This window comes from Strix aluco, chromosome 1 (genome assembly GCF_031877795.1).
Source record: "Strix aluco isolate bStrAlu1 chromosome 1, bStrAlu1.hap1, whole genome shotgun sequence".
In the NCBI taxonomy this organism is placed as follows: domain Eukaryota; kingdom Metazoa; phylum Chordata; class Aves; order Strigiformes; family Strigidae; genus Strix; species Strix aluco.
The window spans coordinates 83,014,702-83,030,384 of NC_133931.1; the positions used below are offsets into that span (position 1 = coordinate 83,014,702).

The 15,683-nt window shown below is 40.8% G+C and overlaps 1 protein-coding gene across 2 annotated transcripts in view; it reads left to right on the plus strand.

Annotated features, from left to right (window-relative positions):
* BASP1 (brain abundant membrane attached signal protein 1) overlaps nt 1-6,890 on the plus strand; it is a 50,793-nt gene extending 43,903 nt beyond the window's left edge. For both annotated transcript variants that reach the window (XM_074826438.1, XM_074826428.1), the window contains exon 2: nt 5,275-6,890. In XM_074826438.1, the coding sequence (XP_074682539.1) occupies nt 5,284-6,015 (732 nt within the window). In that variant the 5' untranslated portion in view covers nt 5,275-5,283 and the 3' untranslated portion in view covers nt 6,016-6,890. The remainder of the gene's footprint in view (nt 1-5,274) is intronic.
* The last annotated feature ends 8,793 nt before the right edge of the window (nt 6,891-15,683 follow it).

The following is a 15,683-nucleotide window of genomic DNA, read 5'->3' on the forward strand; positions in this document are numbered from 1 at the left end:
CATTTTGTGAGGTGCGTGGCCCCTGGGGGCACAGCTGTGTGCCACCCCCAGACCTCTCTTTGTAAGGGAGAGGTGGTCAAGTGTGTGCTTCCTGCTGCCTCCCTTGCACCAGCACCACAACCAGTCTGACTGTAGGAGAGCCAGTTCCCATCGCTGCTCTGAAACAATAAGGAACACAGAACAAGAGGGTAGAGTAGGAAAGAAGAAAGTAGGAGAAAGGAGAAAGGAGAAAGATAAAGAGGAGAAAGAAGAGAAGAGGGAAGGGAAGGGAAGGGAAGGGAAGGGAAGGGAAGGGAAGGGAAGGGAAGGGAAGGGAAGGGAAGGGAAGGGAAGGGAAGGGAAGGGAAGGGAAGGGAAGGGAAGGGAAGGGAAGGGAAGGGAAGGGAAGGGAAGGGAGGGAAGGACAAGAGAAGGACAGGAAAAGGTCACTACTACTTATGTGTGAAGAGGCCAGAACCTGAGAGACCTAGCCTTTCTGTCCTGTTAATTCCAAGTAACATCAGAGGAAAAGGAAGATGTGTGAGAATAATTGAGAAAGAACAGAAAAAAATGGCTTTTTTGCTAAAAGACAAGGCTAGCTAGTCTAATTCTGTCTAGGGGTACGCTACAGGCATCTTTTAACATTAACCTGGTAAACTGATTGAGCTGGACTGGTGAGACAGGAGTGGCTCTGAGTGTGCATGTGTAGAATGGGAAGCATGAAATTGTACTGCATATTTTGAGAAGTAGTAAGATTTTTTTTTTTCTTTCATAAAAGTTTCAGAAAATCTTTCAAAAATTGTGTCTGGAAATTCCTTGTTTCCTTAAGTTTCTATATGTCTCTTTATAAAAACTTGTTTTTTTTTTTTTTTTTAAGAGAGGTGTAGGGTGAATCAACGAGGTACAGAGATGTAGTGGTTTCTTCAAGATCTTTTCATTTATTTTGAGCAGCTGGGGGGTGGGCCAGTTTCTGGGATCGGTATTTCCTTTGATTTGGAGTGTTGAAGTGCTGCCTAGGGAGGGATGTGCATTTTACAGCTCTTGTCTGCAGGCAATATGAGATAACTCATGCCTGGGAACAGGCTTGTGCAAGGGCTACTTTGGCCTGACCCACTGCGTGTGCCTACATTACGCTGAAGGCAATGGGATTTCAGAAGATACCTAGCATATTCCTGAACTGGTTTTTCTGGAGGTGGACTGAGCTCCCCACACTTGGCATGAAGTTGAACAGGAGCTTTGGAAGTTTAGCTTTGGCAGTCAGAGTATACAGGTGCTAGCTGTGTTTTGTCCTTTCCTGATACACCGTTCTCTGTACTGAGATTGAGGGTATAGCAAGTCCATTCTTGTAATAACCAGACCCTCTCATGAGATGTGAAAGTGTGTACTAAATGAAATGTTTAGAGATTTATAAGCACATAAGAAATCTTAACTGGGCAGGCAAATCTTTACTGACAAAAGAGAGAGATAGTAAGAGTCTAATTCTAGGGACTTTTTCAATATAGAAGCACAATTTGAAATATAAAACTTTGAAATAATATTTATTTTCCCAAACTATACAGATGTATGCTGTGTTCCAGGGACTCATCTTCATCAGATCAGCTCAGTCTTCAGGTGTAAAATCTGAAATGTTCTGAGTTCTTCTTCTTGCTGTATTATGGTCTTACTGACATTAACTCTTTTTGACACTGTTATCCCAGGAAGTCCTGATTATCACAAATATTCAGTTTTCAAAGTGCTTCATATGCTTTAGGTGACCTGTAGACATGATATTTTGTAATACAAATATAGTCAGATTATTCCTTCCATACAATAAGAGAAATACCTGTGCAAGCTCTCCAGTTCTCTTCCTGCTTTCTGCAGGAGAATGGAAACTTCAGGGTAAGCACAATGAAAAGCAGCTCTTAAAACTGAAGAAATCCTTGCTCCTGTTGTAGAAGTCCTCCACAGTGGTCTCTAGATCTGTTTCTTCTTCCATGAGAAGAGCAATACATACAGTCAAGGAATACTGAGCATGCTGAGAAGCAGATAAAGTCTATTAAAACTTCTAAGTGGTGTACTGACCTTGCTCTTCTGAAGCACTGGTCTGCCAACTGGTTCATCGAAGTTCCCTGAAAAGAAGTGATATATTGCAAATTCTTATATAAAATCTGCTTCTAGACCGTTTCTCTTTAGACCCTTTTCTGTCCAGTAGTGAAGAGGCACAGCCATCAAATGCTGTGCCATTTTACAGGAGTGGTGCTCAGCACCAAAATTTTCAAGGATCTTCCTTTTGGACATGCTTCCTACAAAGTGCTTCGCACTCAGCTGGTAGCTGCTAGAGCTAGTTCAGAACCACTACGTGCCAATGGTAGTGGAAATAACTGAAGCCATACTGGGTTTTAGCCTGTGTGGTAAATAGTTGTCGGCAAATTTTTTTTCTGGGTCTGTCATTCACAAGGTTGATGCAATGGTTATGGGGAGTAGGAAGAGGCAGGGGGATTGGGAGAGGCTGGGCAATAGAGCCAGGGCCATGTGTCTCACTGGGACAGACAGGGTATCTCCTTTTTGTTAGACTTGAGTCTTTCATGGGGGGAGCAAAGAGGTCTGGACTCTTGCAAGTCTTAATACGTAGGTAGTAATACTGAGTGGATTTAACCTTGTATGAATGCTTAATGCACCTCACTGTCAGTTTCACTTGTGAGATGTTTCACTGAGATTCACTTTCATGTGGCTTCAGGCAGGATTATCCCTGCAAGAATACCCAGCACAGTCACAGAGATGTTTAAGCGCCTTGATCTACATGCTACTTTTCTTCCAGGTATAACTGGTTGTAATTTTAAAATACTTTTAAAGGCCTGCTTTGTGTCTGCTGCATCCTGAGACTTTGCACTGGACGGTTCAGATGCAGTAAGGTGGGACAGGGACTAGATCAGCATCTGTTTGAGGCAGTGGAGCATGTGGGAGCTGTTTCTGGAGAACGTGAGCCCAGATATGTTGTTATCCGGGGTGGGGGTGTGCGGGGGGTGTGAGGTGGGGAGAGGAGTATTTGTAATTCAGATGTAGGAGGAGAGGAACATTGTAGCCTTGCTACCTGCAGGGTTGGGCAATGACCCTGATGATTGCTGTGCTTTTGCGTGATAGCCTGTCATAGCTATGATGATGATGATCTAGGTGGCTTTTAAATAGGGAAATGTGAGATTCAGTGTCACAAAGAGCGAATCTGTTCTGTTATAAAGTAGTTGAAACTGTGCTGGAAGATGGCAGTCCATTTGTAACTGTAAATATTTACTAATAGAGCATAATGATAGTCTCTGAACCTCTTCCTGATCTTCTGCTCCAGTATCTTGAGCCAGCTGGCTGTGATGCAAATTGAGACACAGGGATTTCACAGTATACCTCCAAGCAAAGACAGTGCATATTTCTTTTCATAGTTTGGGAGCACATTTCTCATATGCACGCTTCTCTGCTTATTAAAAGGTCCTTTGGCATACACATTCTGTAGCCAGCTGCATCTGAGGTTAAAAGCTTTTTGTGGAAGAAAATATAAATTGTGGTGAGTTACTACTATCCATGAAATAGCAAAATCTGGAAAAATACAGAAGATGCAGCAAATGAAATTAGGTTTACAGTACCTGGGCTTTGCCGGGAAACAAATACAGGCTTAATTAAGGATTGCAGATTGGGATACACACATGACTTCAGCATAAATCTCTGATCCTGCTGACTTGCAAAAGCCCTTTCAAACTATTTGATTGTAACTGTATGTAAACAATAATCTGGAGCAATATTTATGGCGTATCAAGAAGCCTGTAAATTTGTCAGATAACAAACTCATGTTTATAGCCTGCCCTAAATACCTAAAAAGCTGGTATTTGCCATGAAGGTAGAGATTAGATTGCTCAGCTGTGGCTCTGTGGAAATTAATCCTTTTATTGCTGTTCCCCATAAGATTTCAGACAACAAAGTAGTGTTTCAGTAACATTACATTACCATTTTGTAGAGCTGTGTGCTAACCCTTCAACAGTATTTGCAAATAATTTTTCTTTTTGAGAGCTGAAATCAGAAAGGTCTCTGCTGACGATAATACCTCCTTTTTGCCCAAGACATGTGGAAAGTTTGCTGTTGGGCTGTGCCTGAGCCTTGTATCTGTGTTAGCAGAAAGTCTGCTGAGAGGCAGCTAGTTCTTGGTGGTATTTAAAACCATTTAATATTCAGCCTTCTATGAGCTCTTGTATGAATTTTTCCTGGTTTGTAGTCATAATTTTGGTAAGTGTGTGAAAAATATAGGGCCTATAAGTCTATCTACCTTTGCAAAACAGAAAATTAGAATGATTCATCTCCCCTGGAGGAGCTCTTAAATTAAACACTTGTTTGACAGTACTTTGAAAAAATCACCTTCTCTTCATTTCAAATAGTACAAGACTAGGAAATTTTTTTCTTAACCTTTCATTGAGTATGAATATTTTTTTTATTACCGGAAGTGTAATGTTTTAGCCAATCATAGAGGTTTTCGTCTTCATTAATGACCCAATGTATCTGTGTCTCCTTCTGTTTTAATAGACAAAGTTGGCTTTGAAGTACTGTGAAAAATTTTTTATATTCTTAGTTAAGACTCCTACATAAAGTGTATATAAATACTCATACGGTTACACATATGCTCAACTTCTTTTAAACAACTAAACTGTGTACTTGATTGCTTGTCATGCTTGAAAACAGACAGTGAGAGTGGAGTGAGTAGATGCAGTCTTCTGTCTTATGGAGAACATTAGCTTTCTCACTGACTCTGGGCTTGCTTTGATTTTCCAAACCTTAATGAAAAGCTTGTTCATAGCCTTTGCTAGAGTGCTAGTGGACTTTGTGTTAACGAGGGGTGGATGCCAAAATTGACAGTCAAATTCAGTTTGCACCCAACCTGAATATAAGCGCGGCTTTTTTCTACTTCCACCCTTTATATCCCTTTTTCAAGACAAGAGATTGTGATGTATGTTAGTCCTCTATCATCTTGTTACTCCCACCCTCCCCCGTGAAAAGTAACCAGAGTTAGAGGGATTTAGAGAGGGACTGTTCCTAGGGGGATGTGGCAGAAGGGGGTTTGCTGACTGAAATGCTGCAGGGCTGGTGGGATGTAAGCTCAGCAGTGGTGGTGCTCAGCAGCATCAGTGCGTTCAGCTGATAACATTTGACCAAACCTGATGTAGTCTCTTTTTCGGGAGCGAGCATCCATTTTTCTCTTGCACCTCAGTTGATCTGATTTTCATTCTCTCAGTGATAAATGCTGAGCTTTGGGTAACCATCTCCTTCCCTTTTCTGTTACAGAGCTCCAACATGGGAGGCAAACTGAGCAAGAAGAAGAAGGGGTACAGTGTCAATGATGAAAAAGCTAAAGACAAAGACAAGAAGGCTGAAGGAGCAGCAACTGAGGAAGAAGAGACTCCAAAGGAGGCTGAGGATGCCCAGCAAACCACAGAGACCACAGAAGTGAAGGAAAACAACAAGGAGGAGAAGGGTGAAAAGGATACTCAGGTCGCTGCAAATAAGACGGAAGAAAAAGAAGGGGAGAAGGAGAAAACAGCGACCCAGGAAGAAACCCAGAAACCAGAACCAGAGAAGTCAGAGGCTGTTGTCGATGCGAAAGTAGAGCCACAGAAGAACAACGAACAGGCAGCCAAGCAAGAGGAGCCGACTGCAGCCTCTGCTCCTGCTGCCAGTAGCGAAGCACCCAAAACTTCTGAGCCTAGCAATGATGCAAAAGCTTCCCAGCCTTCAGAAGCCACAGCTCCCAGTAAAGCAGATGACAAGAGCAAAGAGGAAGGGGAAGCCAAAAAGACTGAGGCTCCCGCAACACCTGCAGCCCAAGAAACTAAAAGTGAAGTGGCCCCAGCTTCAGACTCAAAACCTAGCAGCAGCGAGGCTGCACCTTCTTCCAAGGAGACCGCGGCAACAGCAGCACCTAGTTCCACTGCTAAGGCCTCGGACCCTGCAGCCCCACCAGAGGAAGCGAAACCTTCTGAAGTTCCAGCGACTAATTCGGATCAAACCATAGCAGTGCAAGATTAAATTGGACAGCCTGTTGAAACAACCACTTAAAACAACCTGTGTCTTTTTTTTATTTTTTCAGCTATACTAACTCGTTTCAGATCTGAAATAACAAATATGTATTGCCCAGAAAGGAAAGGAGAAAAAAAGAAAACAAAAAATGAAAAGGATGTCCCATCAAGTTGGGAGGGAGGGAGGGGGGAGAATCCAAATAGTATTTTTGTGGGGAAATATCTAATATACTTTCTGCCAACTTGACACAAGTCCTGGATTAAAAAAAAAAATAAATAAATGGATGTCTGAAAGTACAGCACATCTTTTGTATCTGAACTGCTGTAAATGCACTCCACCAATGTATCAAAATCTTCTTTTTGTTCTGTAATGGGGTTTGGGAGTGATGCGTTTGATTCTGCCCACTAGGTTTGTGCCAAGGCAATCAGATCTTTATGAAAGCAGTATTTTCTGTGGTTTTTTTATTTACAGCCTTTCTTATTTTGATATTTTTTTTATGCAGTGGATGAATGCCAACTTTCAGACAAAACCCACTTAGCTGTCCACATATTTCTCAATGCCAATCCTCCAATTCTTCCTCTCCAAATATTTTTTGGGAGTAAAAAGCATTCTCATCCTACTTAGCCTACCTAGATTTCTCATGACGAGTTAATGCATGTCCGTGGTTGGGTGCACCTGTAGTTCTGTTTATTGGTCAGTGGAAATGAAAAAGTCTGCGTTCATTGCAGTTCCAGTTTCTCTTCCATTCTGTGTCACAGACACCAACACACACTCATTGGAAAACAAATGAAAAAACAAAATGTACAATGGATGCATTGAAATTATATGTAATTGTATAAATGGTGCAACAGTAATAAAAGTTAAATAATTTAAAAAATATAAAAGTGTAAAGCCTGATTAAATCTTCATTTTTATCCCTTGGGAACTAGGTGAAGGAGATTCTTACACTTCGATAAGAAGTGTTACATCTGGGGCTGTTTACTGTCCTATTTATAGTGAAGTAGAGGCAAAGAACGAACCATCAACCTCATCCTAGAAACGTGCTGCCATAAACTCTTACTTCAACAGCCACAGTCATACACAGGTGAGGTTGGAAGAAGTGGCAAATGAACAGCACATCTCATATATGTTTTATCCTGGGCAAAGTAGAAATGGCTTTTGCCTGACTTAATGTGAAAAAAATGGCCTCTTGCTATTTTAAAGAGCCAGAGGCATGCTGACTGGGTTTTAACTAGGAGTAAGACAGTGGATTTGATAATCTGATTTTTTAAAATAAAGCAATTAAATTTAATCCTAGTCCTGTTAAAATATTCCTAGTGATAATACACTTTGTTCTTTTCCCTGTTGCCATTGTGTGGGAGATGAACTGCAGGTGCCACAGAAGGCCAATACTGTGTATTTCAAATATGGGTAAACTTGTGTAGCTGGGGCGAGTTTAGCCTAGCATAAAGAACATTTTTCAATAGTTTTGCCTGTTTGCCCCATTTTTATTCAGCAGAATTGCTGAATAATTTCAGTTTCTGCTGAGTGGTATCCTTGCCGGATACAGACAACAATTTCAGTGCAGAGCTCAGGAGTCGTAAAACTAGTTAAAGAAGCATATTTGGTTTGCCCATTAATAAACTCTTAGGCTGAGCAGAAGTTCTGAGAGAAGTGGGCAATGTTAAATAGAAACGCAACTTGTACACATACCAGAGGCACGAGTGGGCTTGTGTTTAGTAAATAAGGGAAATGGTGTTTTAAAATGATAGAAATTATTTCATATACTCTCCATGCAGTGAGGATGATTCACTTTACAGACTTATATAATTCTTATCCTTTATTTTATTCAGAAATACAAGGTTCCTATACCATGCTGGGGATACTGATGGGCAGTTGTGCACCCATGGAAAGCTTACTGGAACAAGCGGGAGTAGTTCTGTTGGGTTTAGATCAGGTCATTCACTTACATGAATCTTGCACCAACATCAAGCTTTTCCACCCTTAATGCGAAGGAGTCAATTTCATGCACAACATGTCAAAATACAGTGTATTCTTTTGCACAGAGGAAGGACAGCTAAGTACTCTGGCTTAAAAAGAAGGCAGGCTTTTTTAGATTAAATAGCTGAAGCACTGCAAGGGGCCAGGCAGGTAACATATTTGCAGTAGTTTACCAAGCCTTGTGCCTATATAGCTGTCACAGTCTACAGCATCTTTGTGTGGCTTTCCTGCAAATCTGTAAGAGCCCTCTGCCATCGTCTCCCAGTGTAGATGTGTCCTGGAAAGGGAGAACTTCTGTCTGTGACTCCCTCATGAATTTTCATGAGGTGAGTCCAGGATTGCAAGGAGTTCAGGGATCCTGCAGTACTTCGTGGTGACATTGTACTGAATCGACCAGAAGCTGATGGGACTAAATCTGTGCTCTGCCTTTGGGCTGGAAGTGGCTGCCAATGGAAAATAGGTATGTAACTTGTGGACTGGAATGGTATGTGAATGTGCTTACTAACAGTATCACACCTTGGTTGGTATCATACCCATTCACTTTCAATATGATGTTCAAAATAGTGCTTAATCTCTATTACTAAAATAGTTTGACAACCAGCACACGCCTTGTTTTCCCCTAAGCTTTCTTCAGTTGGCATACTTAAAGCTGGTGAGATGATCTTGAATGCAGTCTTACTTTAATTCTTGGAGGCAATTAAAAATACTCCTGTGCTCCACAGCTGTATCCAACAGCCTCTGCAGCGGTTGACAGCAAACTCAACACACATGCTGCAGTTCTCACAACTTGCTTGCTGACGGTAGTTTCTTCCCAAGAGTGTTAATGGCACAAGGGAATGTTATGCCCCATGTGGCTGGAAATCACTAACATATGCACAAAGAAGTACGAGCTTGTGTTTGGGAAGCTGAGAGTCAGTGCAGCCAAAGACCGATGTACTTATTTAAGAGCTCAGTATTCTCAAAAAATAAAAAGGAAAGTTGCCACCTAATGTTTTCAATTCTTTTATTAATAGAGGGGGTTGCAAAATTAGCCTTGTCATAGTAGTTAAAATGCTTAGTGTGTAGCTGGTAGTGCCAAGGCATTCTGGCTTAGGAAAATGCTCGACAGTGCTGCTATTCTATACTTACATATGCAAGGAAAGAAATAATCTCAAAAAGCTTATGAACGAAGCATATATGGTTAATAGAAATATGAAGCATGTTGCTTGCCTGAAGTGGCATGAGAAGAGATTAGAGCCTAGACCCCTGGTTTTCCTCACCTCAGTCCAATATCTCATTTCCAAGATCCTCTTTATCCAAGTTATATTCACTCTTTAATAACAGTAAAAGTATGCTAAAGGTACAGAGCTAACAGGCATGTTAATGCTTTGAGCATAAGCACACTGCAGATAACCTCAAAGGACCCAGCCCTTTTGGGAAAGTGTGCCAAAGGAATAGAGAAATTCAACCCTGGGAAAGAACCTTTGCTATTGTTTAGAGCCTCTACAGAGAGATGTTTGCAAGGTCTCCCTTGTTTTGCCTTGGAGACTGTCAAGAATCTGTTGCTCTCCCTGTGATGGGAAGGTCAGTGCCATTGGCTTTGCTCACACTTTGCTCGCACTTTCACAGCAAGCAGAAATCCAGCTGCTGTTAAATGTACAGCAACTTAAGCTTTTTTTTTCCTTTTTTTTTTTTTTTTTTACTGTATTTGAAATGTACCTTTAGTATTTTTATGACATTTTGAGATGGAAAAACAACTAAAGTTATGTTAAAATAGTCATGATGAAATAGCTTCCTGGGAGCAATGCTTACCACTTACCCTGTAGCTCGTTTCTGTACACTTACATGTCTGTACAGGATAGACACTTCCATGAAGAAACAATAAAATAAAATTTTATAGGATGTGTTGATGTCTTATGTGACAGCACTTCTAGGCATGTGAGTGTGTGACTGCCAGTATCTAAAGAGTCAGTGACTCCTGAATTTATGCTGGTGCTTCCTTTGTCCCAACACTTAACTAGAAGGTCTATACATTCTCTGTCTCACCTAACAATTGCCTTCTCTGGATTGGCTTGAACTCCAGCTTGGTTCTAGTGTATTGAACTAGTGGGTGAATCAAGCCCTCAGTCTTGCTTCAGGAGCTTCTTATCACTAGATTGCATTTCTGTGAAATCATCCTTATTTAGCCAAACTGGGGAGTGTGTCAAATAAGTACCTCAGATTTGTTGCCAGTGGTTCAGAAGGCATTTTCTCACAGTGTATTTCTTCTGTACATATACTACTATACTTTCGTTGTTGTCTCCTTGCACTGAGTTAATAGTCTTTAGGCTCTTTTTAAAGATTTTTCAAATGCTGATCACTTGATTTGCACTTTTTTTTGAGGGATCACATATTTTTTTCTGCATCAAACTGTCCCCATTTATCCTGTCTGATTTGGTTGACTTTCTGCCTTTCATTTACTCTTTTGGGTTTTTTTTACATCCTGTTTTATATTTAACCTCCCCGTCATATTTCATGCAATATGAATGCATATCAGCTGTTAAGCAGTCAGATTTGGAAACGATGGCTCTCCAGTCATGGGAAAAACGGAGCACAAGGAACAGCAGTATACATGTGTTTTCCTTCACTGCTGTGAAAAAGACTCTTCTTTGGGACTGGCAGAGCTTTGCTTACTGTCATTTGTCACAGTGGGCTCAAGATCTGGCTACAGAGTCAGGTAAGCAGTAGGAAGTATTTTTAGGTTTTTTTTGTTGAGGAGAGAGGGGGGAGGAGTGGATGTTTCAAAATACGGCCACAGGTGTTGGGACATAGGGCATATGACACAATGTTTTCGTTTCCTGGAGACTACACTATTGTATGTTGAAAGGCCACCATAATGTTACCAAGTCTCTCCAACTTGTCAGGATACTTGTCTGTGTAGGCATTATATATTTATATATATATATAATATTAATATATATTAATTCCAGCTCTTACGCTCATGGCTGTTTAAATGTATTGCCTCCATCTTTAGCTTGTCTTCCCTCCACAATGTAAGCCTTAGATCTCTGAGAGTCTCCCGCTGCATTAGGAGGCTGACTGAGCTTCTTGATGGCTTGACTTGATCAAGATTACTTTTTTTTTGAGATTGTTCAGTCAAGTGAAGTTCAAATTTGATTGACTTACAACTTTGTTTCACTTACTAAGCAAAAGTTCAAAGGCTTTACATGATGTTCCTGCTGAGGGTAAGGTGAAATCATCCTACAAGCCCTACCAATCTGTTATATAGAACATCATCAGGTTGCTGCAAAATTAATAACTTGCTAAACATCACTGCTCATTCAGCTGGGCAGTAATTTTAGATTAACACTTGGTAAAGTTCAATGTTCAATCTCGCTTGAGATTGGGCTTAATACAAGGACAGAATAGAGCTGTTCACATTAGGAGGTGGAAAAGTAATAGAATTCAATTTTTCCTCCCTTCAGTTCCATCCAGTTCAGAAAACCATTGTGAACAGGAATCTGTCCCTAGATGGTCTTTTCATGGGGCAAAGCTCATAGCATCATCCAGACTGTAAGTCATAATAGCCAAAAAAATGGTCTTTAAAACTTAACAGTTAGTACTTTAAACCTTAAACCTGAATAGTAGGTGTTTTAATCACCGGCTACACAGCCCCCCTGAGAAACTGGGCTACTCGGGATACCCAGTGTGGAAGGAAGCCAGTTGCTGGGCTTCTGTTCTATCCATTCCAGTGGCTCTCATTTTTAGCACTCCTTTTCCCCTATCCCTGTTTTACTGGCTTTCTACCAGTTTTAGGTTTATTATGTGTTAATGAGAATAGCGTGCTGTAATGACAGACCATACTGATGCTCCATTAATAGCAGTTTTCTGGCTTTTAATTTTTTTTTTGTAGAGTTCTGGCATTACTTACAGGATTCTGGACTGGGTCCATAAAAACTTATATGTTTACTAAGTAGAATATCAATTGATCTGGTGGAAAGGAGAAGCTGAAAAAATAAGTATATCATTGGAAATTGGTGCAAGCCTGAAAGAGCAAACCCTTTATTCTGCAATGGTCTGGGATTCTGAAATGGCTAACTGTAAGCTAAAAGACCCTATGGAGATTTCAAAAGATATCACATGTCAGTATGCTGAATACATTGTTGGTTTAAGCTCTGCTGCTCTGTCCAATTATCTGAACTTTGTCAGCTGCACTTCATTTTTTTACTTTTTAAATAAAAGACAACATTCCCAAGCTAGCATTTTTGTTTCACAAGGCGAACAACAGTAGCTCATAATGAGTAGGTTATAAAGGAAAATTTCAGTCCCATTAAACCTTGAATAACCTTTCTCAGTAGAAGAAGCTCTAACACTCCTTAGGAACCTTTTCCAACATTTTATTTAAAAGAAGAAGTTTCCTGATAACCAGTTTTTCAAGGACATATTCATAAAAACATACTTTTATAGCATAACAGTTGAGGACAAGCTAAATGGACAATCTAATGGAGTCTGTCTGCACATCACAGGCTAAGGAAAAAAAATGTGGAACATGGGAGGCCAGTTCATCAACTAGCAAAATTATTGATTCAGGTCCACTGAACTGTATGAAAATAATTTTATTTGCAGTTATTCCATATAGATCTGAAAAAAAAAATATTAGCAATAGAATATCATATTGTGGTAGGTAGCATTGAATGACTGGATATGAGGGAATTAAGCTGTTAACCTTAGTGATAACATAACAGACAGATCTGGATTTAAATTGAAGCAGTGTATGAATACTAATTAAGAAAGTAATGTAAGTTCTGAAATAGTAAATTTAAAGGATTTATTCAAGATTTTAGGTAGTCAGTTTTTATGAATGTTTCACAGTGTTTCTGTGAGACAACGGGGACAACATAAGGATCAGCATATTTCTACATATGCATGTAAAAATGAAACGGAGAAGAAAAATTGATAGCGGGGAGGAGTGGTATATATTTTCTAATAGGTGTGAAATTTAAACTGGTGCATCATGCTGTACTTAAATATCTTGGGCTTGAGTTTTGCCTTTCACCATATTTTCTAGCTTAGCTGTATCACACACGTGTTGGACCAGACTTTTGTATGAGATTTGAACAGCAGCTCTGTTTTCACTACACTGCCACTACTTTTGTAGCCATACCTGACCTAATTTTCTATGAATTTTTCTAGTTTAATCTGCCAGGACCAACATGGCTACATTAGAGGGGATCTGAATAGGTGATGACCCAAACTCTCAGATGGGTCTTTACAGTCCAGACTGAGATCTGTGCTACTGTGTTGCATCTGAGCTCGTTACTTCTGGTTTTGATGTATCCATACCAATGGCAGGGACTGGGAAAAGCTGTCAGTGGGTTTTAATGTGCATTGCATGCCCCACACCTCCCTGACCCCCTCTCTTCCCAGTGCTCAAAAAGTAAGGGTGGCTGATAGATTCTAGAATGCTGACCTGGAGAATGCCTCTCTGGGTCTCAGCTGAAAGGCTGAAAACTTGAAAAAAAGCTATATAGTTCCTTGGTCAAGATAAGCAGAGACTGGAAGAGTTTGAAAGTATGATAGCTGGCACAAAAGTGATATTTGACTTCACAGTAGAATTAGAGTGACAAAGACATAGGCTGCATCCCAAGAAGAGCAGCACCTTACAATACCTTCAGTATTGTAGAGGAGGAAGCTGAGTACAGAAAGGTAGCTTCCACGAGAACAAATACTGCATTTAGGATAGTGATTTTCAGAGCACCATTTCAAATGGGTATGGAGACAAGACACAAGCTGAGAGTCTGGACTAGACAGAATGGATTGCAGGCTAGCAACGCTATGCAAAAAGAAAGTACAGAGTTTTTGCCTGTATGTGAAGGCACAGAGAAAGTTACACACTGCTATTCTTTTCCCTTTCACTCCAGCTCTCCCACATTGATATTTGCTTCCTCCTGCAGGCTTAACTTTTCCCTCAAGGATCTCTTTCTTGTGCCCAAGATATGCTTTAGTCAACAGGCAAGATTTTCCTCAAGTGGCCAAAGCACCCCTTTCAAAGGAAAGTGACATGTACCATGTCTTCCAGAGTGGCTTCTGGAGAGGCTTCATGTACAGCCTTGCCCTTCAAAGCATCTTGTACGAAATGGAGACATACTAGCTCACTTGGTATCTGAAACCATTGCGTACCTTACTGTGTTACCACATAGGTTTTCTCTACTGTTTTATCACTATGCAGATACAGTCAGGTGCGTAGTGTTTTAGTACTTGCTTGAAACAACAACGGACCTGTTAACCTAGAGAGAACATTTTATGAGCAACTTCTCTGGCTGCCCTGTGTGCTGCCAGGCCTACACTGACCACATGGGCATGGAGAACTGCCCACCTTTATCTTGCCTGGGCTGCCTGCAGTGGGCTGCCGCTGGGCTGCCTCTCCCTGCTGGCCAGCTGTTCCTCCTTCTGCCTGGGGCATATCTGCACCAGTCTCCTGCTGAAGAGACTTGCCTTGGAGGACAATAAATCATCTGGGGAGTCCATGGAATTGCCTTGGGGGAGTTTAAGGTTGGGGAGGAGAGCTATTTGCCAGGAATTATGTGGATATGGTTGCATCTCCCTTAGGGCAGGGGAATGGGAAGCTATAAAAGACATTGAAAGTCAAAGTCTTTCAATTTTTCTATGGTTCTGTGATAACTAAAGATTGTCCCAGTAAGAACGGTTTTCCTTCACCTGTATAAGAGCTAGACTATATCTGCTTTCATGGAATAATAATTCACTTTACATTGCCTTCAGCAGGACTAAGGGCAATACAAGATACCATTCAGACTTAAATCCCACAGTGCTGTACTTCAATAGCTGCAGACTGTTACTCTGGGGTACCAGGTATCCCCTTTTTAAATGGATTTTTGAAGTGTTGTCTGAGTACCTATAATGAAATGTTTCTCAATTTTACTTTACTTTTTTCCCCCTCTCTTACATGATTTCATTCCAGCCATTCTTTTGCCCACTGGGCCATCAATAGACAAAACTGTTTACTTTTTCCTGGGTACATCAGTCAAACCACAAATGAGAAACAATAGCATGTGTTTTGGTCAAAACCTTCCCTTGGCTATATTTTTGCAGCACTTCAGTTCATGTCTCAGCCTGCTATAGGCAAGGACCATATTGCTATTTCAACTGGGCAAAATCATCAGTTGTTATAAATTGTCTTGGGGATATGCAGATGTACAGCAGTGGTGAGAATTTTCTAATCTTCGTGTGCTTTATTTAAAATGCAATTCACAATGGATCTCTGATGAAAAGTGCTAGTAACCCTGCGAACTCTTAGAGTGCTGCCTGTGCAAAATGGGGCGAGGCTTTCTTTTAAGAAGTACTTCTGCTGATTTGGCAGAACTGAACCAGCAAATTGCAGTGATGAACTGGATAAAAATGACCTGGAAAATCCCTGCCTCATGTACAGTGCTGACTGCTGAGCAATCATTGCTGTTCTGTGCTTTTTCCTTTGTGCTGGCCTGTGCATAGATATACTAGTACTGAGTTAATCAGAGCTGGGATAGGCATAGGGGAAACCACAAAATTTTAAAATCCCTTTTTTTTTTTTATCTTGAAGAGAAAATTATTTTCTAAGCCTTTCATTTTTGTTGTGGGGAGGGAGCAATAAGATTAGAAACTGAAGCTAGGTCAGACTTTCTCAAGCTCTTGTGCATCTCCACACAGCCACGTTTGGGCACTAGAAGCTGCTCAGAAGTGAC